The sequence below is a fragment of the Neomonachus schauinslandi genome, chromosome 15 (assembly GCF_002201575.2).
Source record: "Neomonachus schauinslandi chromosome 15, ASM220157v2, whole genome shotgun sequence".
NCBI lineage: Eukaryota > Metazoa > Chordata > Mammalia > Carnivora > Phocidae > Neomonachus > Neomonachus schauinslandi.
This window is the reverse complement of record NC_058417.1, coordinates 24,633,978-24,661,488: the sequence shown is the minus strand read 5'-3', so window position 1 is coordinate 24,661,488 and position 27,511 is coordinate 24,633,978. Positions and strand designations below refer to the sequence as shown.

At 38.2% G+C, this 27,511-nt stretch overlaps 1 protein-coding gene and 1 pseudogene across 1 annotated transcript in view; both read left to right on the top strand.

Annotated features, from left to right (window-relative positions):
- Positions 1-27,511, top strand: part of APPBP2 (amyloid beta precursor protein binding protein 2) — a 61,555-nt gene that overhangs the window by 15,539 nt on the left and 18,505 nt on the right. The window contains exons 2-4 of the mRNA XM_021704071.2: positions 10,941-11,029; positions 13,254-13,405; positions 15,812-15,935. Coding sequence (XP_021559746.1) covers positions 10,941-11,029; positions 13,254-13,405; positions 15,812-15,935 — 365 coding nt within the window. The remainder of the gene's footprint in view (positions 1-10,940; positions 11,030-13,253; positions 13,406-15,811; positions 15,936-27,511) is intronic.
- On the top strand, positions 4,738-4,870 carry LOC123326823 (annotated as a pseudogene).

Sequence of the window (27,511 nt, the reverse complement as noted above, 5' to 3'; positions counted from 1 at the left end):
GGGGTAAATACCCAGTAGTGCAATTGCTGGGTCGTACAGTAGCTCTATTTTCAGCTTTTTAAAATTTAATTTAATATTATTTATTTGAGAGAGAATGAGAGAGAGAGAAAGCACATGAAAGGGGGGAGGGTCAGAGGGAGAAGCAGACTCCCTGCCGAGCAGGGAGCCCGATGTGGGACTCGATGCAGGGACTCCAGGATCATGACCTGAGCCGAAGGCAGTCGCTTAACCAACTGAGCCACCCAGGCGCCCCTATTTTCAGCTTTTTGAGGAAGCTCCATACTGTTTTCCAGAGTGGCTGCACCAGCTTGCATTCCCACCAACAGTGTAGGAGGGTTCCCCTCAGAATGAGTTTTCTTATAGAGACAGAATGTATTTCTTAGAACTATACTACTGTTTTTCTATTGCCTCATGGGTACACCTAATTTTTACCACAGATTCATAATGAAATTTTAAGAAAAGAAGCTAAGAAACTTCTTACCCAAATACAGAGATCACGGACACATTGTTATCGTAGTTACCATTGTTAGCTATTACTACTAACTAGATTTTTTGGTCTTCCATTTGTATCCTGGTAGCCTCTTCCACCTTTAACATAATCATGCAAATTATGTGATTGACCCATCAAATGAGGGATAGAGTTACAAGATTCTGGATACTAGACTTAAGTTCAACCTCACAATGATTGGGAAAAAAGCTCTTAATTTCTTGTTTAATGGGTGTGGATCTAATAACATTTTCATATGTGGACAGCATTTTTAAACTTTAGTTAAGATTTGCCCTCTTATTTGAGTGTCAACTGCTCCTTGTGCTTTTTAATAATACGAACATGTTCACTTAACCTTTTGGCTTACTTAGCAATAAGCAGAGCATTTGCCCTGCATGATACGAATAATCATATGTTGGTCAGTTGTATTAAAAAAAAGTATGCCATAGAACCAATGAGTATAGAGCAATAAGAAATTAAAATGTTAATAAGAAGCAAGACATTTAAGTGTTGGCTTACCTTCAGAAGAAAGCATTTACCTTTTAATTACATGTGTGTTATGTTGAAATACTTCTTTGGTACTTGCTTTAATCCAGGAATTTATAATCTGAGATTACAATGTAATCAGTTACAGAATTTTACCTATAATATTCAACATAAGACCAAAGGAGGAACTAGGGTATATTATGCTAAGCAAAATAAGTCAGAGAAAGACAAATACCATATGATTTCACTCATATGTGGGATTTAAGAAACAAAACAGAGGAACATAGAGGAAGGAAAGGAAAACTAAAATAAGAAAAAAAAAGAGGGAGGCAAACCATAAGAGACCCTTAACTATAGGAAGCAAACTAAGGGTTGCTGAAGGGGAGGTGCGTGGGGGGAATGGGGTAATTGGGTGATGGGCATTAAGGAGAGCACTTGATGTAATGAGCACTGGGTGTTATATGCAACTGATGAATCACTAAATTCTATCCCTGAAACTAATTCTACACTATATGTTAACTAACTTGAGTTTAAATAAAATCTTTTAAAAAAAGGACCAAAGGAAATGAATATTAAGTTATATTCCAATGTGAATTTTTTCAGAGCTACATTTCAGATGAATTTTGAGATTAGAGAACAAGAATAAATGTCATTTTATAAGTGAAGATATAGTACATGTGTATTTAATAAAACAAAATATTGCTAATTTTACTTATTTTAGAGATAAAGGATACATTTGCAGATAAAGGATACATTCTTTTTAAAAACCTTTTATTGAAAAAATTAAACACAGGGGCACCTGGGTGGCCCAGTCGGTTAAGTGTCTGTCTGCCTTCAGCTCAAGTCATGATCTCAGGGTCCTGGAATCGAGTCCCACATCGGGCTCTGCTCAGCAGAGAGTCTGCTCTCTTTTACTCACCCTCAGTGCTCTACCTCTCTCTCAAATAAATAAATAAAATCTTAAAAAAAAAAACCAAACACTTGAATGAAAAAATGAAACATAAAAGTAGATAGAATAGGGGCACCTGGGTGACTCAGTCAGTTAAGCATCTGCCTTCAGCTCCGATCATGATCCCAGGGTTCTGGGATCAAGCCCCATGTCAGGCTCCCTACTCGGCATGGAATCTGCTTCTCCCTCTGCCCCTGCCCTTGTTTGTGCTCTCTCTCTTTCTCTCTCAAATAAATAAAATCTGTTTTTAAAAAAGGTAGATAGAATAAATGAACCTCCATGTGTCCCATCACCCAGCTTTAACAGTTAACAATTTTTGGCCAGTCCTGTTGGTAAATCTGTTCCCCTACCCACATCCCCCTTTTCTATACTATTTGGAAGCAAATCTAGCCATCATATAATTTCATCTGTAAATGTTTTAGTAGCTACCATACTATTATAACACCTAAAAAAAATTAATAGTAATTCAGCTTATTATTAAATATCTAGTCATTGTTCTAATTTTCACTTTCACATGGCAAATATTGTATGCATTTTTAGTTTGCTTGTTTGGATCAGGATCCAGATAAGTTCTATGCCTTGCTGTTGGTTGATCTCTCTCTCTCTTTTTTTTAATTAATTTATTTATTTGACAGAGAGAGTGGTTGATCTCTCTCTTAAGTCTCTCTTGATCTGTAGGTTCCCTTTCCATCTGTTTTCTTACGTTTGCAATTTATTTGTTGAAGAAACAGGATCCTTTGTCCTATACACACTACAGAGTTTCCTGCAGTCTAGATTTCAGTGATCATGATATAAAACATTTTCATCATCCCTTGTAGGTGTTGTAGCCTTTGTCTCTGTGGGAACTTCATGGGTTTCACTGGTTTCAGACAGTTTTTAATACAAGTTCTGGGTTTGGGGTCTGTAAATTATTTAGGAAGTATGACTTTGGACTGGTTATTCATATGTCTTAGATTGGAGGTTTCAGTTTTTCATAACAGACTTAAGGCTGTGGATGTTCTTGACTTTTTTATTCCTGGCTTAGGTAGGTAGTTCAGCTCCAGGTCCTTCTGCTTAACAGGATCTGCTGCCTGGACTCCTTCCTATCTGGTGGTTGCACTCTACCCACACCATTCAGAGGTATAACCTATTCTGTTTTTCTTCCTTTCCAGCTGTTTTTGAGTTTGTGTCTTCTTAATTTTTGACAGCTGTGAAGTTTTTGCTGTTGGTTTCAAACTCAGCTATTTATCCAAAAGTTATTTTCGGATACTTTATTCAGCATTTCCCTTTGTTTGAAAAGGAGCTGGAAGGTTTTCATAATGTGTCACTGCTACCTGCCCTATGGCCAGAAGCTTTACTCCTGTTCCTCTTCAAAACTCAGTTAAAATTTTTCTTAGAGTAGATATAGATATTTTATTTGTGCTACTAAAACACTCTGCTTATCTCCATTGTATAATCTGTGAATATTATTTTTCTGCTCTGACAGATTCTAAATTTTTTTTTAAGATCACAGGACAATTATTACTGACTTTGTATTCCTGTAGTGATAGTCACCACTATATATCTCTAATACCTAGCACAGTGTCTTACACAAATGTTCCTGGTATTTATTATCTTGATAAAAACAAATAATAAGTAGAATATTCCTAGCTGTAGTTTTCTTGCCTTTGATGTGAACAATCACAAAGATAAAACAGGTTCAGTAAGCTAAGAGTTCCATGTACTGAATATGCCAGTAAAAGATCTTGGTAAAAGATCAAATGTTAAAGTCTCTTGGTAAAAGATCAAATGTTAAAATAGGAAACTCCTTTTTTATCTATAAATTTAAGCAGCTATTATTTAGATTTTGTTCTTGATTTTTTCATTTAGGTACTGGCAGTTCGTTCTTCATCACTAGCATATTAAGTTTGCATTCACATTTGTTCTCAGAGTTTATTGCATGAGCACTGTTCTGTACAGAGTCCTACAGAGACAGGACATAAGATTATGCCTAATAAGGTGCTTACAATGTGGTTGGGGGACAATAAGTAACTATGTATGAAGTTGGGGCTTTTCCCTAAGTGTCAGCTTCTTTAGATGAATTTGGGTGCTTTGTTTCTTCTGAGGTTCCGTTCCGTCCAAAGTAGATCACTACCAATTTAGATTATGGATTCATTCAGAAAGCACTGAACATACATCTAATGCTTGGCACTTACGCTAGGTTTTGGGGATATAGTGGTAACAGTGGTCACTTCATAAAGTGTAGAGTGTAGTGGACTGACATGTTTAACAGGTTGAGTGAATGTGTAACTTGCATGTCTTGATGCTACTACGGAGGAAAAAATACAATATGTCATGAGAAAGTGTAACAGGGAATAGAATTTAGATTGGGAGTCAAGGGAAGGTCTCTGAGGAAGTGACATAATTAGTTGAGACCATTAGGAAGAGTTACAGATTAATCAGGCAAAGAATCATGGTACTAGTGCTTCATGTGGAGGCTGTAGCATATGTGTGCAAAAGTCATGAGGTAAGATAGCGTTGAAAGAAAGCTAATCTGGCAGGAATGCAGGGGACGGGGGGAAAGAATGGTAAAAGATGAGGTTTGAAAAATAGGAGTCAGGACTTTTAGAGACTCATAGACCACATTAAAGATTTTAAATTATGTTCACATTGACACTGTCATTGAAAAGTTTTAAGCAAGGAACGGCACGAAATAATTTACATTTTAAAAAGATGACTCTGGCTACTGTTTGGACAATTGATTAGAAGTGGACAAGAGTGGTAGTGGAGACGCCAGTTCTACGAAACCTTTGCATTAATCCAGGTGAAAGATTTGAAATAGAGACCCTGTCTCGGAAGCTTTGCGCAGTGGCAGTATCGTAGCCAATGAGATTTATCCGAGGCGCGATTATTGCTAATTGAAACCCTGTCTCGGGGCGCCTGGGTGGCTCAGACGGTTGGGCGTTTGCCTTCGGCTCGGGTCATGATCCCAGGGTCCTGGGATCGAGCCCCACATCAGGCTCTCTGCTGAGCGGGGAGCCTACTTCTCCCTCTCCCTCTGCCTGCTCCTTCCCCTTCTTCTTATGTTTGCAATTTATTTGTTGAAGAAACAGGATCCTTTGTCCTATAGACACTACAGAGTTTCCTGCAGTCTAGATTTTAAAAAAAAGAAAGAAACCCTATCTCATGGGTGTACAGTTTATTGAATATCATCCAGATTTTTAAAAAACGTACATATATATAATGGTAGATATACAGTTTAAAAACAAAAGTGGAGTTAGAGTACTCAAAACTATTCTGAAACGTGTTCATTTTATGTGTAATTTTTCCTTGATAACTCCTTTTCATTTCTGAAGATTTTTGCTCTTTAATGACTCTTAAAGAGGGGGTAATAGTTCAAACATGAGTGAGGTACACGAGTTTCATAGATTGTGTCTGTGTGTGACTTTTTTTTTTTAAGATTTTATTTATTTGACAGAGAGACACAGTGAGAGAGGGAACACAAGCAGTGGGGAGTGGGAGAGGGAGAAGCAGGCCTCCTGCTGAGCAGGGAGCCCGATGCGGGGCTCGATCCCACCATGACCTGAGCCGAAGGCAGACACTTAACGACTGAGCCACCCAGGCACCCTGTGTGTGACTTTTCATAGTTACTCTTAGACGGTAGTTTGAACTCAGTCTCTCTTATATTTTTTTCTAAACCTTTCCAAGTTTTTGTTGTTGGGAATTAGCCTAGATTATTTTATATGCTAATCTGATGTCAAAACTAAGCTGTTCACTCTTAGGCTGTGGTGATTTTGAATTGGCTGGGAAAGCAGCCATGCCAGTTAAAAATCCCTTGGGTTAAGGAGGGCTTTCATTCCCATCTTTATCTCCCAAAGAGTTTTCTGGGTTTGGGGCTGTTTTGCATTGCCCTTGCAATAGTTTTTGCTTTGGTATGTCATAAGATTTTTACTCTAGTCTGTGGAAACCTTTGCTTCTAAAACACCACCAGGAGTTTCATCCTTTTGTGTCTTAAAGATATTAAATTTTATATGTGTGTGTTACTAATATTTTACTCAGTTTTATTGTATTTATAATTGTTTATAATATTTATTTATGGGCATTTTAGAGTTTTATGTAATCTCTTATTTTATGAATTTTGCCTGTGATACAATGTTTCAAAAGGCAATGTTTACCATGTGACTTTTAACACTACTATGATTTAAGTCTGAAATTTATTTTTGCTATATTTTGTCAGGAGGCATCTTACTTTGTTTCCCCATTTTTATGTAGTCTTTATTAGCTATTTCTTCAGTGATTTAAAATTTTTTTCTTTCATAATATGTTGATTTTTTTTTTTTTTTTAACACATACTGAGGTCTGCTTTTGAACTTTACATTTTGTTACATTGGTTGGTCTGTCTTCATGCCTGTACAGTATTGTTCTAGGTCAGGGTTTTTTTGTTTTTTTATTTTTTAAGTGGGGGAGAGGGGTAGAGAGAGAGAATCTTAAGCAGACTCTACGCCCAGCATGAGTCCGATGTGGGGCTTGATCTCACAACCCTTAGATGATGACCTGAGCCGAAATCAAGAGTCAGACCCTTAACTGACTGAGCCATCTAGGCGCCCCTGTTCTAGTTGTATTTTATTGTCTGTTTTCATACCTGTTGGGAGGTAATTTACCTACTTCTAAAAATAAACTATTTTTCCTTATTTTCCTTAAAGAACCAATAAATAGCTAAAAGTAATTGATGAGTCCTTTAATAGCCTCATTATTCATGGGGTACAGAATATAAAATACTGTTGGTGCTCCTGGGTGGCTCAGTCGGGTAAGTGGCTGCCTTGGGCTCAGGTCATGATCCCAGAGTCCTGGGATCAAGTTTCGCATGGGGCTCCTTGTTCAGCAGGGAGCCTGCTTCTCTCTCTGCCAGCCACTATCCCCTGCTTGTGCGCGTTTGCGTTTGCTTTCGCGCGTTTGCGCTCGCTTTCGCTCTCTCTCTTTCTGGCAAATAAATAAAATCTTAAAAAAAAAAAAAGAATATGAAACACTGTAATAATGAACTGAAATAAGTCAAATTTTTAAAAATTTAAACAGAATCATTGCCAAGGTATCTGGAGCCTCAGTTTCCTTTTCTCCAAGCTCTACTCCATAAGCTGAATGAATCTATGAGGGAATTATTCTTTAAAGCTTCTGTTCTATAAAATGTTAAACATTACCCTTTTATATGTACTCTTACTTCTTGATAGATTATCTTCAAGAGGCAGTCTAGTGTAAGTTATTAAGAACATGGATGTAAAGACAGACTGCCTGGGGCCAGATTTGTGCTTTACCACTTCTTAATTGTGTGGTTTTGAGCAGGTTATTTAACTTTATATGCCTCAATTTCCTTAACTGTGAAAAGATAGAATGAGTTCCTTATGAAAAGCACTTAGAACAGTGCCTGGCACATATTAGATCTTTGTAAGCATTAAATGCTATTTTTATTCTGAATCAATATCCAGAAATCCTGTTCATAGAATGTGTAAATTTGCATTTTTTGCATAAACCTGATAAGGATAATTTGAAACAATTAAGTCATTACCCTCTTCTCAGAATTTAAATGTGAACCCATTTTTAGCTAGAAAAATTGAACAGCTGAGTAAAGGGGGGTTTTGTTAATAAGGGCATATTTACAATATATTTATAATTGTAACTAAGGAAGCAACTTCTCTAAATTTTAGTTTCAAATCCCATTTAGTAGGATATATCAGTTTTTAGTCATTAAAGGGATATTGTGAGTTGTAGAACATAGAAGGTTATTTGTCTTTATTTGACTAGTGAGTATAGGCAAAAAAGTTGTACAACTTGTTTTCATTTCTCCTATCTTAAAAGAAATTCTAAGCCTTAAGTTTGCTAATGATGAGTTATTTTGGTAAGAAGTGAAAATTTTTTTGTTCTATTCCCTTTTTGGAGTATGTATATATATTTATTTTGTTAACTGCATTTGTTTTTCTGCCCCAGATCAAAAACTTATCACATTATTAAGCCCCCAAGTAGGGATTAGGTTATAAATACTCAGATTTATTTTCCCTAAGTTAGTCTCTATTGGTTAATAGTCAAAGTAAGTATGACAGTGATTAATGATACTAATTTTACTGTGTACATTCCTAGAAGCTCTTTCTATAGCAGAAAACATAATCATCTCCAAAATTAGCAAATCTTTCCTTATAAAGATTTACTGATAATATGACTGTCTAACCTTTTTTTTTTTTAAGATTTTATTTATTTATTTGAGAGAGAGAATGAGATAGAGCGAGAGAGCATGAGAAGGGGGAGGGTCAGAGGGAGAAGCAGACTCCCCGCCGAGCAGGGAGTCCGATGCGGGACTCGATCCCGGGACTCCAGGATCAGGACCTAAGCCGAAGGCAGTGGCTTAACCAACTGAGCCACCCAGGCGCCCGACTGTCTAACCATTTTAATGTAAAAATAACATTTCTCCCTTCCATTCCAGGGCATGTGGTGGTCCCTTGTCTCTTCCCGCCTTCAGCAGTTAGGGATTTTTCACAGCTGTCATTATTGATTTGCATTAAAGTATCTACCTAATTTGACCTGGCTTCCATTGTGACTAGTGATTTATTCCCAAGAACTAGCTGACTCAGTTTGTGGTATATTTTCCCAGCACAAAGTTAACTGGCCAATTTGGCAAATGAATTCTAAATTGATCTTGTCTTCTCTCTGAAACCCATGTTCTGTCAACTGAGCTAAGAGTTAAATGCCTGTAAAGTGAATTAATAAAACAAAATTCCAGCCTTCTAAGGCACTGTATTTAATAAATTCAAAAGCATTTGGTGAAGCTGGAGTGGAGTAGTAGTATTTGTCTCTTTTTAACTGGGTGCATGTATTAATGGTGATAAACATTTAACACATTTGTTAAAATGTTATTTTTCTCTTTTCTTTCTTTTTTTTTGAGATTTTATTTTTAAGTAATTCCTGCATCCAATGTGGGGCTTGAACTCACAACCCCAAGATCGAGTTGCATGTTCTTCTGAGCCAGCCAGGTGCCCCTAAAATGTTATTTTTAAAAGAAGTTCTAGGGGTGCCTGGGTGGCTCAGTCAGTTGAGTGCCTGACTCTTGCTTTCAGATCAGGTCATGACCTACAGGTCATGAGATCGGGCTCCTCCCTCACTCCGTGTGGAGTTGGCTTGAGATCCTCTCCCTCTCCCTCTGCCCCTCCCCCCATGCACTCACTCTTGCGCGCTCTCTCTCTCTCTCCCTCAAATAAATAAATTTTTAGAACAAAAGTTCTAAAAAGTCAGGCAAAATGAATAAATGATTGTGACATGATTAGAAATCCTGCCATCTTGGATTGCTTTTGTTTTTATTTATTTTTTCATCCTGGATTACTTTATTTACTTTATTTTTTTTAAGATTTTATTTGAGAGAAAGCAAGAGAGAGAAAGGGGGAGAGACAGAAGGAGAGGGAGAAGCAGACTCCCCACTGAACAGGGAGCCCAATCTGGGGTTTGATCCCAGGACCCATGAGATCATGACCTGAGCTGAAGGCAGACGCTTAACCGACTGAGCCACCCACGTGCCCTCGTGGATTACTTTATTTTATTTTTATTTACTTTAATTTTTTTTTTAAGATTTTATTTATTTATTCATGAGAGACAGAGAGAGAGAGAAAAGCAGGCTCCCAAGGAGCAGGGAGCCCGATGTGGGACTCGATCCAAGGACCCTGGGATCATGACCTGAGCCGAAGGCAGACGCTTAACCATCTGAGCCACCCAGGCGCCCCTTCCTGGATTACTTTAGATGTCTGTTAGTCAGAACTGAACTGAGATTCTTGTGGTGGTCTGAGGAGCCTTTTAGTGGGCATATTGACCATTCTTGCTTCTGGACATTATCTGTGCTATTATTTGGATAATTTCACATTAACTATCCAGTTTTGTTTAAATATTTTATTTATTTATTTGAGAGAGACAGAGATAGTGAGAGAGAGCTTGAGCAGGAAGGAGGGGGAGAAGCAGACACCCTGCGGAGCAGGGAGCCCGATGTGGGGCTCGATCCCAGGACCCTGTGATCATGACCTGAGCCGAAGGCAGACACTTAACCATCTGAGCCACCCAGGCGCCCTTATTCAGTTTTGTTTAAGGAAAAAAGTTAATTTTATAAGTTTCTTGAATGTAACTTTTTATGTTTATTTAAAGATTTTATTTATTTATTAGAGAAAGAGAGAAAGCATGAGCAGGGGGAATAGCAGAGAGAGAGGGAGAAGCATAACTGAGCAGTAAGCCTGACATGGGGCTTGATCCCAGGACCCTGAGATCATGACCTGAGCCAAAGGCAGATACTTAACCAACTAAGCCACCCAGGTGCCCCCTAACTTATAAAGTTTATTTAATAAATAATTATATGGCACTTTGTAGTATTTAACATGTACCAGACATTATTTTATAAATATTAATTTTTAACTTTATATACAACTATTAAAATGTTTTATATGAATTGTAGAAATTTGTTAATTTAGGGATGCCTGGGTGGCTCAGTCAGTTAAGCATGTGACTCTTGGTTTGGACTCAGGTCATGATCTCAGGGTTGTGAGATTGAGCCCTGTGTCAGGCTCCACACTGGGCATGGAGCCTGCTTAGGATTGTCTCTCTCCCTCTGCCCCTTCCCCCCCTAAAAAAAAATTGTTAATTTAGTATTATATTGGGGCGCCTGGGTGGCTCGGTTGGTTGAGCGACTGCCTTCGGCTCAGGTCATGATCCTGGAGTCCCGGGATCGAGTCCCGCATCGGGCTCCCTGCTCGGCGAGGAGCCTGCTTCTCTCTCTGACCCTCCCCCCTCTCATGTACTCTCTCTCATTCTCGCTCTCTCAAATAAATAAATAAAATCTTTTAAAAAAAAAAAAAAATTTAGTATTATATTTCTCTTAGACAGCAGAAGTATGCTTCCTGATTCTGCTGTGTGATAATACTGACTTTGGGTAGTATCCATTAAATAATCAAATATTAAGTCCGTCAAATTATATCCATAAGTATAACTAAAGTAGAAATTTAAATTAACATTTTTAAATTACCTTTTTCATTTTCATTTCAGCTTTACCAACAGGGACGCTTATGTCAACTGGGCAGTGAATTTTGTGAATTGGAAGTTTTTGCTAAAGTATTGAGAGCTTTGGATAAAAGGTAAAATTATTTTTTAAAAATTATGGTAAACTATACATACCTGAATTGTACCATTGTAACTTCTTAAGTTTACTTCAGTGGCATTGAGTGCATTCCCATTGTTGTGAAACCATCAGTACCTCCTTGTTTTTTGTGTTCAAGAGAAGGAGATTGAATTCATCTTTCCCACGGTAGCTGTTACCATATAGTAAGAGCCACATACAGGTATAGTGACACAACCTTTGATTATCCTTGCTATTCTCTGTAGCAGTCTTCCCGAAATTTGCTTTAAAAGCCATTTGTTTTTCCTAACCTTAGGAAAATAAGAATGTAGTTTTTATAAAATATTGCTGATTTCTAATATGAATATTGCCAAGTTCCATTTGTTCAACAAATTAAGTATATACTTGTTGAATGCCTAGAATGTGTTAGGTTTAAGTACTGTTCAAGATGCTGGGATTACGGCAGTGAATAAGATCTACAACGTCTCTTCCTCGTGGATTTTTTATTAGAGAAGAATGATAAAATAATAAACAAGTAAATAACATAATTTCACTGTTCAGGGGTAACTTTGAAATGTGGCCTTTGTACTATAGAGAAACTTTCAGTTGAATAATTAAAATTAATCCGTAAAAAAAAAAATACATAAATGAGAACTTCATTTTGGTAAAAGAAGGCTACAGAAAAACTTTCTAAAAACATTCTTGAAGGGGCGCCTCGGTAGCTCAGTCGTTGAGCGTCTGCCTTCGGCTCAGGTCACGATCTCAGGGTCCTGGGATCAAGCCCCACATCAGGCTCCCTGCTGGGCGGGAAGCCTGCTTCTCCCTCTCCCACTTCCCCTGCTTGTGTTCCTTCTCTTGCTTTGTCTTTCTCTGTCAAATAAATAAATAAAATCTAAAAAAAAAACAAACAAACCATTATTTAAGAAAAGATTAGCTTTCTGGGATTTGAATTTCTCTATACAATTCTAAACATGGCCATTGTAAAGATTTAGTGGAATACCTCTCTTTCATCTCTCAGGTTATCTTTCACCAAGTCCAAATCCCTTGGTAAGTGTTAAATATATTTGTGAAACTAAAAGCATGTAGTTTGACTTTTTCCCCCATTATCCAAAGCAGTGATTCTGTTATTTACAATCTTTTTATTTAAAAAATTTTTTATTGGGATATAATTCACATACCACCACATTCACCATTTTAAATTGTACAGTTCAGTGGCTTTTAGTGTATTCACAAGGTTTTGCAACCATCACCACTGTCTAATTCTAGAACATTTTCATCACCCCGAAAAGAAATCCTGTACCCATTAACAATCACTTCCTATTTCCTCTTACCCTGGACTACCATTAATCGACTTTCTGTCTCTGAATTTACCTATTCTAGACACTTCATATAAAGGGAATCATACAATATATGGTCTTTTGTGACTGGCTTCTTTTACTTACAATGTTTTGAAGGTTTATTCATGTTGTTGCTTGTATCAGGACTTCTTTCCTTTTATGGCTGAATAATTTCCATTGTATGAATATACTGTGTTTTGTTTATCTAGTCATCTGTTGATGAACATTTTGGCTGTTTGGCTATTCTGCTAATGCTGCCATGAACATTTATGGACAAGATGTTGTGTGGACAAATGTTTTTAGTTCTCTTGTATATGTAACTAGGGTATATACATATGATCACCCTATGTTTAACTTTTTTAGTAACCTCAAAACTATTTTCCATAGTGGCAGTACCATTTTACATTCCTACCATCAATGTATGAGAGTTCCAGTGTTTACATATTTTGCCATCACTTTTTTAGAATAGTAATCATATCCTACAGGGTGTGAAGTGATATCTCATTGTGATTCTGGATTGCATATCCCTAATTAATGATGTTGATCATCTTTTCATGTGCTTATTGGTCATTTGTATATTTTCTTCGGAGAAATCTCTGTTCAAATCCATTGCCCATTTTTAAATTGGGTTATTGTTGAATTATAAGATGATTTGGTTTTTAAAAGTTAGTTTTACTCTTTACTGCCATTAGTTTACACATACAGGATCACTCAGTAATCTACTGAATAAAGATATTAGGCTAAATTGTGGATTATTATAGCCTCATAATTCATAAGGCAAAAGGTTTTTTTATCTTGTTCCATCTTGGAAAATAATAGTACTGTTACTTTTTAAAAAGCAAGCTAGCACTTTGTAAAACTATAAAATATGTTACCTTTATAAAATAACCTTTTCTTATCTTGCAGACATTTGCTTCATCATTGTTTCCAGGCTTTGATGGATCATGGTGTGAAAGTGGCTTCAGTCTTGGCCTACTCATTCAGTAGGCGGTGCTCTTACATAGCAGAATCAGATGCTGCAGTAAAAGAAAAAGCCATTCAGGTTGGCTTTGTTTTAGGTAGGTAATAGTAAAATAGAGGAGTATCTGTCCTATAATATGACTCGTATTAAACCTACTAACAATAAAGGATTCAACCAGGGCATTCCCAAAGTCTACATAAGGAGGTTATGAGAAAAACATCAGAAAAATTAGATGTGATTTATTGGATGTTAACTTTGGGCCAAACACTACAGTAGGCATTTATTTATTTTTAAATATTTTATTTATTTATTTGAGAGAGGAGCAAGAGAGCACAAGCAGGGGGAGCGGCAGAGGGAGAATGAGAAGCAGGCTTCCTACTGAGCAGGGAGCCCAATGTGGGGCTTGATCCCAGGATCCTGGGATCATGACCTGAGCCGAAGGCAGACGCTTAACCAACTGAGCCACCCAGGTGCTCCTACAGTAGGCATTTAAATGTTATCTTGGGTGAGGGGGGCGGGCAGAGGGAGTGGGAGAGAGAGAATCTCTGTGCCCCTGACAGGGGACTGTCTCACAACCTTGAGATCATGACCTGAGCTGAAATTAAGAGTGGGACACTTAACCAACTGAGCCACCCAGGTGCCCCTAAATGTTATCTTTCTAGATTCTCACAACATTTCAGTATTGTGATGGCATTAATAGCACTTTACAAATGAGGAAGGATTCAGAAAAATTAAGTAACTTGCTCTAGTCACATAGCTGGTAGTGTACTGTAAGTTCAGACCCCTGTGTCTTTCCATCCCTACCATATATTTTGCTACGTGTCATGCTGCCAGCAGCCTCTTTCACTAGCTTACCATATGCTGTGACATGGGACTTAATCCTTTTGCGGCCTCAGTTTTCAGGCTCTAAAATAAGGGTAAACTTGTACTTCCTCATGGGGATGTTAGGAAAATACCGAAATCATACATGGGAAAGGAATCTGCAAAGTTTTTATGTGTTACATAGAGAAAAATGTTAACGGTTTATATAATATTTTATGTACTGTTTACAGATCTACATAGATAAGTACGTTTCAGGCAACTACTTATTAAAGTTGTTGCTACCCTTCTTTTCTTTTAAAAAAATTTTTTTTTTAAGATTTTATTTATTTATTTGGCAGAGAGAGAGCAGGAGAGCAAAAGCAGTGGAAGCGGCAGAGGGAGAGGGAGAAACAGGCCCCCTGTCAAGCAGGGAGCCCGATGCAAGGCTCGATCCCAGGACCCTGGGATCATGACCTGAGCAGAAGGCAGATGCCTAACAACTGAGCCACCCAGGCGCCCCCAGACTCTCATGTTTAACTTCTCACTTGCATGTGCATGTTTTAGCTCTTTTACACATGCACATATATTTTCTTTGCCCAACACATTTTCACGGTCATTTCCTTTAGTCTTAGAATAATTCTTTGTATTCGTAGTTGCTGGAGGAACTTCAGAACTTTTTTTTCTAAAAGAAAAACACTCAGCATTTATCCTTTGGTAGTCCCATGGAATATAAACTGCAACCAAGAATTATGACCAGAGAATGTCTCTAACAAGAGAGTGTGATCTTGATGAATGTTAAGGTTGGCATCCCTTTAGTCCTAAATGGTCGTGTAAAAATCTGTGGGAGAACAACTTTAGAATCAATAAAAGTGAAAGGCAGGAAGGTTAGTGTTCATTGAGGTCCTCTGTCATCTCCACAAACATTTATTATACCAGTATCTGGCCATTGTAATGAGCCAGATTGAAGAAATATCTTGGAGATAGAACCAAGTTCTAACAAACTCATAATTACATTATTGGTCTGGATCCTAAAATTACCAAAACAGTGAAAAAAACTTCATACCAAAAGTATACAGTGATAAAGATAATTTTTTTAATGATAGCTTTATTGAGGTGTTCTTTGAAATTGGGTATGGAGAGATTGAAAAGTTACGTTTACCCTGCAACTTGAAAATGTTAGGATCATTAGAATATATGGCTAATTAACTGGAAAATGTCATTTCTTAGGCTACGGAGTATTTTTATTTTTATTTATTTATTTTTTTAAAAGATTTTATTTATTTATTTGAGACAGAATGAGAGAGAGAGAGAGCTCATGAGAGGGGGGAGGGTCAGAGGGAGAAGCAGGTTCCCCGCCGAGCAGGGAGCCCGATGCGGGACTCGATCCCGGGACTCCAGGATCACGACCTGAGCCGAAGGCAGTCGCTTAACCGACTGAGCCACCCAGGCGCCCCAACTACAGAGTATTTTTAGAGGGTTAAAACTCTTGACTCTTATTCAAGGCCTCAACTTTGATCTCATTACCCGAGTTTAAAAGTTTTTGTTTTGTTTTTTGTTTCACAGTATCTTTATTTTGGTCCAAACACAGGACTTTAATATTATGAGTGTTCTCATTTTAGATGATACTCATTTTAAGCATGTCACTTTAGCTTTTAAGTGATTTATTAAATTATTTAAAGTACCTGGTGTTCTTGTCCTTTAGGTGGCTTTCTTTCAGATGCAGGCTGGTACAGTGATGCTGAGAAAGTTTTTCTGTCCTGTCTTCAGTTGTGTACTCTACATGATGAGATGCTTCATTGGTTTCGTGCAGTAGAATGTTGTGTGAGGTAAGTTGGAACAGATCCTACTATAATGGTCCTTAGTGGCTTTTATAGTTTTAGCTCTTATAAGCGTACTTGAATAAACCTCTGAGGTGATATTTAATATGTCACAGTTTCATTAGTCTGGCCTCCTGTCTCTCATCTCCAAAATACAGTTAACTTGCTATAGTCATCTTAGCTTAATATTTTTTCCTTTGTCATAGAGCTTGTGTGTTCTGTTCACTCACCATCTATTTATTGAATGCCTCAGTGTACTCAGAACTGTGCTAGGCACTGGATGCTGGTAAAATAAATATATTTTCCTTGGGTGTCATTTTTTTACCCTTGCTGTTGACATTTCTAGAATTGTGTATAAGAAGATTAGTATCTTACTTATAAATAACTTTTTTTTTTTAACAGATGTACTTGAAAGGCAAGCAAGTCTAGAAGTAACTCTTTGTTTTTACTGTCTTTATTTTTTCTATGCATGTAACAGAAAATTATGGAGAGAATCAATATTATCTACAATTCTATTGCCCAGAAATAGTCACAATTACAGTATTGGTGTATTTTTGGAATTCTAAGTGTGACAACAAACTTCCTGAACTGGTGAGGGAAAGACTTGATTCTAGATTTAAAAAAAAACTCTGAGCCCTACACAATTGAATTTCCTAAAATCAAAGAATACATAGAAATTGGAAGCTAGAAGATAGTAGAAGTATCTCCGTTATTGAGAGAAAACACTATACTTCACCAACTTCTGGGTGTAAAATAAAGAATTTTCAAATACATAAGGATGCAGTATACTTCCATGTATTTGAGCTGAGGAAAATACTCAAAGAATTTCTCTAACCAAATAAAAGCTCAGTAATAACACTTCTGAAGATAGGAGAAGATACAGAAATGGTGGTAAGCAGTGAATATTGTAATATATAGTTACATGTAAATGGAGTAGAAAGAGAATGAAGAACAAATTGGGAATTTGTAGTATGTCTTAAGTAAGGATTTTTTTTTCAAAGTGGAAATGAAAGGGAGATTTTAGAAGTAACACAAAACAGAAATTCTCAGTTACCACATACTATAAAATGTCAGGTAAGATTTTTTTTCCCTGAAAATGAACCTTTAGTAAAGAGAGTTGCCTTACAAAGCCCCTCATGTAATGTGATGTTCTTTTAAGTGTATCATTTTGAACAACACAGTACTGTTTGAGAAAGAAATGTTAGCCTGAAACCTTAGCCAGTGCCAGTGTCAGGAAGCTCATAGAGACCACCTGGCAGAATTTTCATTTTGAGGGAGTAATGGGATTTAACACATTCAGAATTATTCTGGAGGTCATAATCTTATCAGTTATGTTAGATATTTTTATTAACTGTCTTTTTAAAGTTTATGGTATTTTCATAATCTCTATACCCAATGCGGGGTTCGAACTCATGACCCCAAGATCAGCTGAGATCAAGTCACATGGCTCTTCCAACTGAGCCAGCCAGGCGCCCCTTAACTGCCTTTTTAAATGCTGCTTTAAAACGGGATGCAATAAGTGGTTTGGTTGTGGAGATTGTGGATATCTACTTGCCTTAGGTGGGTCAGAAAAGCCCAGCAATTTTAATGCTTTGCAAATGGTTAATGGGACTTTGGATAAAATTTCTGGCAACATCATACCAGACTCAAAAAGTGCTGATTTTCAAACAAGTAAAAACATTTTACTCTGAAAAACTGTTAGATGACTCAAAAACTAGTGATGGTGATGATGAAGGTAAATGTTTTTAGATGTATGTGGATAGTTTGGATAATATTATTTCATAAATTGCAAGGAGAAAAAATTTAAAAATTTTTAAAATTTTTAAAAATTTAATTTAGATTTTAGATAGATATTTATAATATAAAGATGATTTAAATATGAGTTTAAAAATGTTATCCTATATATCCCTAAAACTTGATATATTCAAGTTAGCCAAAAAAACCTTTTTGGGTAGAAAATGGAGGCTCTTGTTATTATATTCAGGTTGCTTTATATTGGGCATATATGATAGCCTTTTAAAAATAAACATTTGAGGGCGCCTGGGTGGCTCAGTTGGTTAAGCAACTGCCTTCGGCTCAGGTCATGATCCCAGAGTCCTGGGATCGAGCCCTGCATCGGGCTCCCTGCTAAGCGGGAAGCCTGCTTCTCCTTCTCCCACTCCCCCTGCTTGTGTTCCCTCTCTCGCTGTGTGTCTCTCTCTCTGTCAATTAAATAAATAAAATCTTTTAAAAAAAAATAAACATTTGAGAAAATGTAGTGGTACAAGAAGGTGTTATAAAGGTCTCGGTGAGTGGAGTAGGAAAGTCTGTCATTTAATGTTCAAACATTATCAGTGCTAGGGTTAGATACATAATGACTTACATAATGGAAAAATATGATAGACATTTTAAATTAGGGTAGTGGGAGTAGGGGTAAGAATGATTGGAAAATTGTCCAAACTAGATAAAAACAAAGAGAAGAGAGGAAATAACTAAGTATGATAAATGAAAAAAAGCTAACTAATGACAAATGAAAAATAATATGAAAAGCTTAAAACAAAATATAACTATCATCACAATACATGTAAATGGGTTCAGTTCCTCTATGTAAAGGTGGTATCTACCAAGAGGGTTAAAAAATGAAATCCAGCTATATATTGTTAAAATACCCCTAAACAGTATCGCTTCGGCAGCACATATACTAAAAACCATCAGTTGATACAAAAGGGATATTGCTAATAAAATAAGTCCACCAAAAGGGTTGTAAACCCCTTGTATAGCAAATAAGATAGCAGCTATCTATATAAGCAGTATACCCCCAAAACACACAGAATTTGATAAAAAGATAATTAATACAATGTTAAGTGCCCCAGGGTAGGTTAATTCAGAATTCATATAGGTTATCAAGGAACTAAATTTTTTCCCTATATCTGCTTTTCTGTCCTCGGTGCTGGTTTTGACTTTGACCAGCTCCCAAGTGGTTGTAAGAATGCTGCCATGGTTTGAAATATCACATGCAGATTTCATATTGTCCAGCAGAAGAAAGACTTCCTTTCCAAGCTCCATATTTTTTTTATCTTTAATGACAGGGAACCTTTCTCAGGACCCAACCAGCCTGCCTATCTCGGAGTCTCATTGGCCAGAGCTAGGTCATTTGGTGACTTCTGAATTAATCACTGGCAAACAGAGTAGGACCACTACACTGTGATTGGCTTAAACTACTCATGATTTATTCTTGAATCCTATGAGAAAGGGGTCAGTGCCTAAACAAAATCAGGGTTCTGCACCAAAGCATGAGGTAGGAAAAATGGCTGTTAGTTAGGGAGCCAGCAGTATCTGCAGCATTTCACAATGCTCTGCTCCCACACTTAAAATTAAAACCACACTAGACTGGGGGAGAAAAAAAAAGATGCAAATGACTAAAATCAGAAATAGAAGTCAAGGTATCACTACCAACCTTCCAGAAATAGAATCATAAGAGAACCCTATCTACAGCTGTATGCCAGCAGATTAGATAATGTAGCTGAAATAGACAAATTCCTAGAAATGAACAAATTGCTTAAATTGGCCCAAGAAAATCTCAACAAACCTGTAACAAGTAGAGATTGAATCAGTAATCAAAAACCTTCCAACATGGGGCACCTGGGTGGCTCAGCTGGTTAAGTGTCAAACTCTTGATTTCAGCTCAGGGTCTTGATCTCAGGGTTAGAGCCCCACATTGGCCTTCACAGTGTTCATGGAGCCTACTTTAAAAACAAAACAAAACAAAAAAACCTTCCAACAAAGAAAACTCCAGGACCAGAAGACCTCATTAAGTGAATGCTACCAAACATTTAAAGAATTAACACGAGACCTTCTCAAAGTCTTCCAGAAAATTGAGGAGGAAGGAACACTTCCTAACTCATTCTGTGAGGCCAGCATTGCCCTGATACCAAAGTCAGAAAAAAGAAAAGAAAATTACAGGCTAATATCCTCTATGAATACAGATGTAAAAATTCTCAACAAAATACGAGCGAATCAGACTAATAGCATATAAAAGGATTATACACTATGACTAATTGGGATTTATTCCAGGAATGCAGCGATGATTAACATAAAGTCAGTGAAGCCAATAAGCCACATTAAAAGAAAGAAGGAGGGATGCCTGGGTGGCTTAGTCAGTTAAGCATCATGCTTCAGGTCATGATCCCAGAGTCCTGGGATTGAGCCCCTCAGAGGGCTCCTTGCTCATCGGGGAGCCTGCTTCTCCCTCTGCCTGCTCCTCTCCCTCCTTGTGCGCACACTCTCTCTCTGTCTCACAAATAAATGAATTAAATATTTAAAAAATAATAAAAATTTTAAAAAGCAGGAAAAAAACACAATCCTCTCAATAGACACAAAAGACATTTGACAAAATGCAACACCTTTTCGTAATCGAACATTCAGAAAACTGGGAACAGAAGAGTTCCTCAGCATGATAGCACTTATGAAGAACCCATAGCTGACATCATACTCCATGGTGAAAGACTGAAAGCTTTGTCCCGAAGATCAAGAACAAGACCAAGCATGCCTGCTTTCACTACTACTGTTATCCAACATTGTCCTGAAAGTTCTAACTAAAGAAATTAGACAAGAAAAAGAAAAAAGGCATCCATATTGGAAAGAAAGAAGTAAAACCATCTCTGTTCACAGGTCAGTTGGATTTCATCAAAATAAAAAACTACGTGGATCAAAGGATGTTATCAAGAAAGTGGAATTGGAGAATTGGAGAAAATATTTGCAGATCATATATCAGATAAGGGTCTGTTATCCAGAATGTATGAAGCACTACAACTCAACAACAACAAACAACCTGATTAAAAAATGGGTAAAGGACTTGAGTACATATTTGTGTAAAAAAGAGGATAAAACAGCTAATAAGCACATGAAAAGATGTTCAGCATCATTTTTCATTAGGGAAATGAAAATCAAACATGAGATACCACTTTACACATACCAGGATGGCTGAAATTAAAGAAAAAAAAAGTGTTATCAAGAATGCAGAGAAATTGGGATCTTTGCTAATGGAAGTGTAAAATGGTGCAGCTGGGATAAAGGGAGAATGGGAAGCAATTGCTTGTTACAGAGTGTTTATTTTTTGGAGTGATGAAAAAGTTTCAGAAATAGGCAGTGGTGATGATTGCACAACGTGGTGAATATAATGGCACTGAATTGTATGCTTAAAGTAGTTAATATGGCAAATTTTATGTTACGTATTTCACCACAATAAAAAAGAATATATAACAGTCTTTGTTATTCAACCCTCCCTTTATAATCATTTATTTCCAAAATTCTTTTTTTATGAGACTTTTTTTTTTTCTTTTTAATTTTATTTGACAGAGAGACACAGCGAGAGAGGGAACACAAGCAGCGGGAGTGGGAGAAGGAGAAGCAGGCTTCCCGCAGAGCAGGGAGCCCGATGCGGGGCTTGATCCCAGGACCCTGGGATCATGACCTGAGCCGAAGGCAGACGCTTAACGACTGAGCCACCCAGGCGCTGCTATTTCCAAAATTCTTAAATAGTTCTTAGAGACATACTCTTGTAAGCAGGAGAGAGATTCTTTTCTTTCACGATTACTTTTTTTAAGATTTTTATTTTATTTATTTATTTGACAGAGAGAGACAGCGGGAGAGGAAACCGGCGGGGTGGGGAGAGGGAGAAGCAGGCTTCCTGCTGAGCAGGGAGCCAGCCTGACGTGATCCCAGGACCCTAGGATCCCAGGACCCTAGGATCATGACCTGAGCTGAAGGCAGACGCTTAATGACTGAGCCACCCAGGCGCCCCCCTTCACATTTACTTTTAATATATTTATTTTTGTTGTGTCCGATGAGGATCTAACTAGTCATCTTGCTTAGTCTTACAGTGAATATATTCATAAACTAATGACTTTTAAACCTGTAGGGGTGCCTGGCTGGCTCAGTCAGTAGAGCATGCAACTCTTGATCTCAGGGTTGTGAGTTTGAGCCCCACATTGGGTGTAGAGATTACTTAAAAATAAAATCTTAGGGCGCCTGGGTGGCTCAGTTGGTTAAGCGACTGCCTTCGGCTCAGGTCATGATCCTGGAGTCCCTGGATCGAGTCCCGCATCGGGCTCCCTGCTCGGCAGGGAGTCTGCTTCTCCCTCTGACCCTCCTCCCTCTCATGCTCTCTGTATCTCATTCTCTCTGTCTCAAATAAATAAAATCTTTAAAAAAAATAAAATAAAATAAAATAAATAAAATCTTAAAAAAAAATTTCTATATTTGCCATTCAAACAATGACTCGTTTAACCAATTAAATGTAATTTTTTTTTTTTAAGATTTATGTATTCATTTGAGAGAGTGAGAATGAGAGAGAGTACATGAGAGAGGGGGCAGGGTCAGAGGGAGAAGCAGGCTCCTCGCCGAGCAGGTAGCCCAACGCGGGACTCGATCCCGGGACTCCAGGATCATGACCTGAGCCGAAGGCAGTTGCTTAACCAACTGAGCCACCCAGGCGCCCTAAATGTAATTATTTTTGACAATAGCTCTTGATCAAGTAGATGTGATTGTATTTTAAAAATAACGTACTGTGGGAAAGAGGGTATATGAAAAACCTTTGTACCTTCTCAGTTTTACTGTGAACCTAAAATTGCTTTTTTTTTTTTAAGATTTTATTTATTTATTTGAGAGAGAAAGAAAGCACGAGCCGGGGGGTATGGGGGTAGAGGGACAAGCAGACTCCCTGCTGAGTGGGGAGCCCCACACAGGGCTCGATCCCAGGATCCCGGGATCATGACCGGAGCCAAAGTCAGATACTTAACTGACTGAGCAACCAGGCACCCCTAAAACTGCTCTTAAAAATAAAATCTTTTTGGGGGCGCCTGGGTGGCTCAGTGGTTAAACAGCTGCCTTCAGCTCAGGTCATGATCCTCGAGTCCCGGAATCAGGTCCCACATCGGGCTCCCTGCTTGGCAGGGAGTCTGCTTCTCCCTCTGACCCTCTCCCCTCTCATGCTTGCTCTCACTCTCTCTCAAAAAATAAATAAAATCTTTAAAAAAAAATTTTTTTTTAAATCTTTTTTAAAAATAATAAAATACTGTGCTTACATTGGAGAACCACATTTGGAGAACCTTGAGAACCTGCCTTTTCATTAGGCTGAGTATTAACACAAAATTAGATCCTCAGTTGGACCAAAAGTTTCTTGGATCCTTCATCCTGCTCCGTGTCAGCCCAGATGGATATACAGACCCTGAAGAGTTTCCATATGTTTAATTTGCCCTTTTGTTTCAATAGACAGACAGCACAGACTGGAGAAAATAACCAGCTGTGCTTTTCTGACTTAAAATACTTAGTTTGCGGGGCGCCTGGGTGGCTCAGTCGGTTAAGCGGCTGCCTTCGGCTCAGGTCATGATCCCAGGGTCCTGTCATCGAGCCCCGCGTCGGGCTCCCTGCTCAGGGGGGAGTCTGCTTCTCCCTCTCCCTCTGCCTGCCTCTCTGCCTACTTATGCTCTCTATCTATCTGTCAAATAAATAAATAAAATCTTTAAAAAAAAAAACAAAACTTAGTTTGCTATCCCATCATATGCCAATTATTAAATAATTTCTAGAAATTTATTTTTAGGAGGAATATCTACAGTGGATGTTGTTGGAAATGCAATTCTTAGTATTGTAGAAATGAGAGGTGACTACTATTCTTTTCATTCTCTGAATTTACAACCTATGCTTGAGTTTAACCTTTTCCTATTGAACCAGTTAGGTAACTATCAACTCTGTATCTCTAATACCTATCCTTTTTTCTCAAGGTCTTTTTTTCTTCTGGATTATTGTAATACCTCTGTCCTGATTGCCTTGCTTCCACTCTTGGCTTTATTGTAATCCATTTTCTTTCTTTCTTTCTTTCTTTTTTTTTTTTTTTAAGATTTTTATTTGAGAGAGAGCCAGCGAGAGAGAGAGAGAGAGAGAGAGAGAGAGCGCAAAGAGGGGGAGGGGCAGAGGGAGAAGCAAGCTCCTCACTGAGCAGGAAGCCTGATGCGGGACTTGATCCCAGGACCCTGGGATCATGACCTGAGCTGAAGGCAGCTGCTTAACCAACTGAGCCACCCAGGTGCCCCTATAATCCATTTTCCACAGTGTAGCCAGAGCAATCCTTTTAGAGTTGCACTGCCCAGTATGGTAGCCATCAACCATATATGACTATAAAGTTAAAAATTAAAACAGTCCTCAGTCACACTAGGCACATCTGAGATACTCAGTAGCCACTTGTGACTAGTGGCTACCAGATTGAGCAGAGCAGATCCAGAACATCTCAGGAAATTCTTTTAGTGTTGTTGTAGGGGATAAGTCATACCTCACTATTACAACCAAAATTTCTTGCCCAGACTGGCAAGGCCCTATAAAATCTTCCTAATCTCTGCTTTTTTTTTTAAGATTTTATTTATTTATTAAAGAGAGCACAAGCAGGGGAAGTGGCAGAGGGAGAGGGAGAAGCAGGCTCCTCGCTGAGCACAGAGCCCAACATGGGGCTCTGTCCCAGGACCCAGAGATCATGACCTGAGCTGAAGGCAGACGCTTAACTGACTGAACCACCCAGGCGCCCCCAATCTCTGCTTTTTCATCTCTTTTTATATAATCCTTTATTCATAATACCTCAGACAGTTTGGTCTTTTGTCTGTTCTTTGATTACGCCAGAATTTTTTTTTCCCTTTCTCAGGGCTTTGCACTTGTTATTCCTTCTGTTTGAAGGAAATTTTTTTTAAGGTTTATTTATTTTATAGAAAGGGGGACAGACAGAGAGGGAAGGAGAGAACCCCAAGCAGACTCCCCTCTGAGCTTGGAGCCCGACATGGGGCTTGATCTCATGACCTGAGCTGAAATCAAGAGTCTGACACTCAACTGACTGAGCCACCCAGGCGCCCCAATTATTCCCTCTGTTTGAAACATGCTTCCTCCCAGACCTTTACGTGATTGCTTCTTCATCATTTAGGTGTCAACTAAAATGTTAACTTATCAAGAGAATTCTTCCCTGTCTACCCTGAGAACCTCCTTAAAGAAGTTCCTGCTAGGGGTACCTGGGTAGTTCGCACTCTCTCTCAAATAAATTTTTTTTTTTTTTAAAGAAGTTCCTGATCATTGGGGCACCTGGGGGCTTAGTTGGTTGGGCATCCAACTCTTGATTTCAGCTCAGCTTACTATCTCGGGTGGTGGGATCAAGCCCCACATTGGGCTCCATGCTGAGCATGGAGTCTGCTTGAGTTTCTTTCCCTCTGCTCCTTCTTGCTGCTCACGAGCACACATGCTCACGGTCTCTCTCTCTCTCTCTCTCTGTCTCTCTCAAATAAATGGACAAATCTTTAAAAAGAAGAAGTCCGGGGTGCCTGGGTGGCTCAGTTAAGCGTCTGCCTTTGGCTCAGGTCCTGATCCCGGAGTCCTGGGATCGGGCCCCGTGTCAGGCTCCCGCTTCCCCTGCTTGTGTTCTCTCTCTCTCGCTGTGTCTCTGTCAAATAAATAAATAAAATCTTAAAAAAAAGAAGAAGTTGGGCACCTGGGTGGCTCAGTTGGTTAAGCAACTGCCTTCGGCTCAGGTCATGATCCTGGAGTCCCTGGATCGAGTCCCGCATCAGGCTCCCTGCTCGGCGGCGAGTCTGCTTCTCCCTCTGACCCTCCTCCCTCTCATGTGCTCTCATTCTCTCTGTCTCAAATAAATAAATAAAATCTTTAAAAAAAAAAAAAGAAGTTGTTCCTGGGCACATGGGTGGCTCAGTTGGTTAAGTGACTGCCTTCGGCTCAGGTCATGGTCCCAGAGTCCCAGGATCGAGTCCCACATTGGGCTCCCTCTGACCCTCCCCCTTCTCATACTCTCTCTCATTCTCTCAAATAAATAAATAAAATCTTTAAAAAAAAAAGTTCCTGATCATGGGGTGCCTGGTTGGCTCAGTCAGTAGAGCATGCAACACTTGATCTCAGGGTTGTGAGTTTGAATTTATTTAAGAAATAAAATCTTTTAAAAAAAAGAAGCAGCTCCTGATCATATTACCTTATTTTTATGATATGCATAGCATTGATTTTTATTTATTTGAGAGCGAGAGAGAGAACATGAGTAGGGGCAGAGGGAGAGGGAGAAGCAGACTCCCCTGCTGAACAGGGAGCCCGATGTGGGGCTCGATCCCAGGACCCTGGGATCATGACCTGAGCTGAAGGCAGCCGCTTAACCTACTGAGCCACCCAGGCGTCCCTATAGCATTTACTTTTAAATGAAAGTCTGCTTTTGCTTTTAAATGAAAGTCTTACTTATTGGTGTGTTTGTCTGCCTACCCTCATACTCCTTCCCCCTAGAGTGAAGCTTCTTATGGTCTTAATTACTACACTACATCCCTTTCACCTAGAAAAATGACTGGTATATAATAGGTGTTCAGGCAATAATTATAAGAGTCTTTCAAAACTTTGTCATATGAACTACATATTTCTTTTTCAGGTAACCTTTTCCTAGATTTCAGTTCTGTTTTCCTACATGTGGTTCCCATTGTGACAGATCATTGCAAACTTCTTGGTTATTAGGTCAGCAATTTGGCCATCAAGTGACATTTTTTCTTTATTCTATACCAGTACACTTACTTTAGCAGGAAAAATTTTCTGTATACCAAAACATTTTTTCTACTTTTGTATTTCTGCATAAAAATATGAATCCAATCAACTCACCATTCTAGAGTAGCCTGAAAATTACTATATGTATTTCTGCTTTAATTTGGAATTTGGTAATGTAAAAGATACTCCATTCAGAATTTTTGGTTAGCCTTAGTATATTATTTTGCTTAAGGGTGTTTTAGTCTTTTCTAAAAGCAGATAACTATGAGTGTTGGAAGGAGGCACACTGGCATCGTATCTGCCACGTACTGAATAGTCTTAGTTCATTTGAAGTTATTCCATCTGTTTTCCCTGACTGTACAAAGAAATGATAGTGATTTGAAGATTGTTAGATGTTTCTCATCCTGGGTCATTGATCTGTTAATGTTTTTGGTGTAGATAGAAAAAAAATAAATACCTCTTTTTTTATATTTCTCAAGAGTGCTTCCCAGATTCTCCATTCTCAGTTTCTTTTAAATGAATTTTATACCCTTTCCCCCCTCAGGGCTGAGCATTTTCAGAAAATTGTATTGGCATGATACATGCACATAATGTTCTAGCCAGCGTTATAATAGATACATAAATACATGGCGGGTCCTCACTGTTCTGTTCTACATAGCCTATGCAGATGTGTAGTCTGTTGGTATCACAGTCTGACCTGCTACTCTTGCGTATCATTAGATAGCCTAACATGGTTTTACTTTACTACTCTTGCATATCATTACATAGTCTAACATGGTTTTACAGTTACTCTGCATGAAGAACTCTGTATTTTTCCACCATAGAAGATAAAGGTTTTAAAAGAAATAGGTGACAATACCACTATTTTCAGTGAACTTACCTTACTAGAAAGATAACAAAAAATGAGCTTTTGTGAAGCAACATGAGATGAGGTTACTGATCAGGTGTTGCACAAATATACTAGAAAAAAGAATGGAAAGTAATGGTAGGTAATAGTATTTGGTGTTGATTTTATGTTTTTCATCTTTTTTTTTTAAGATTTTATT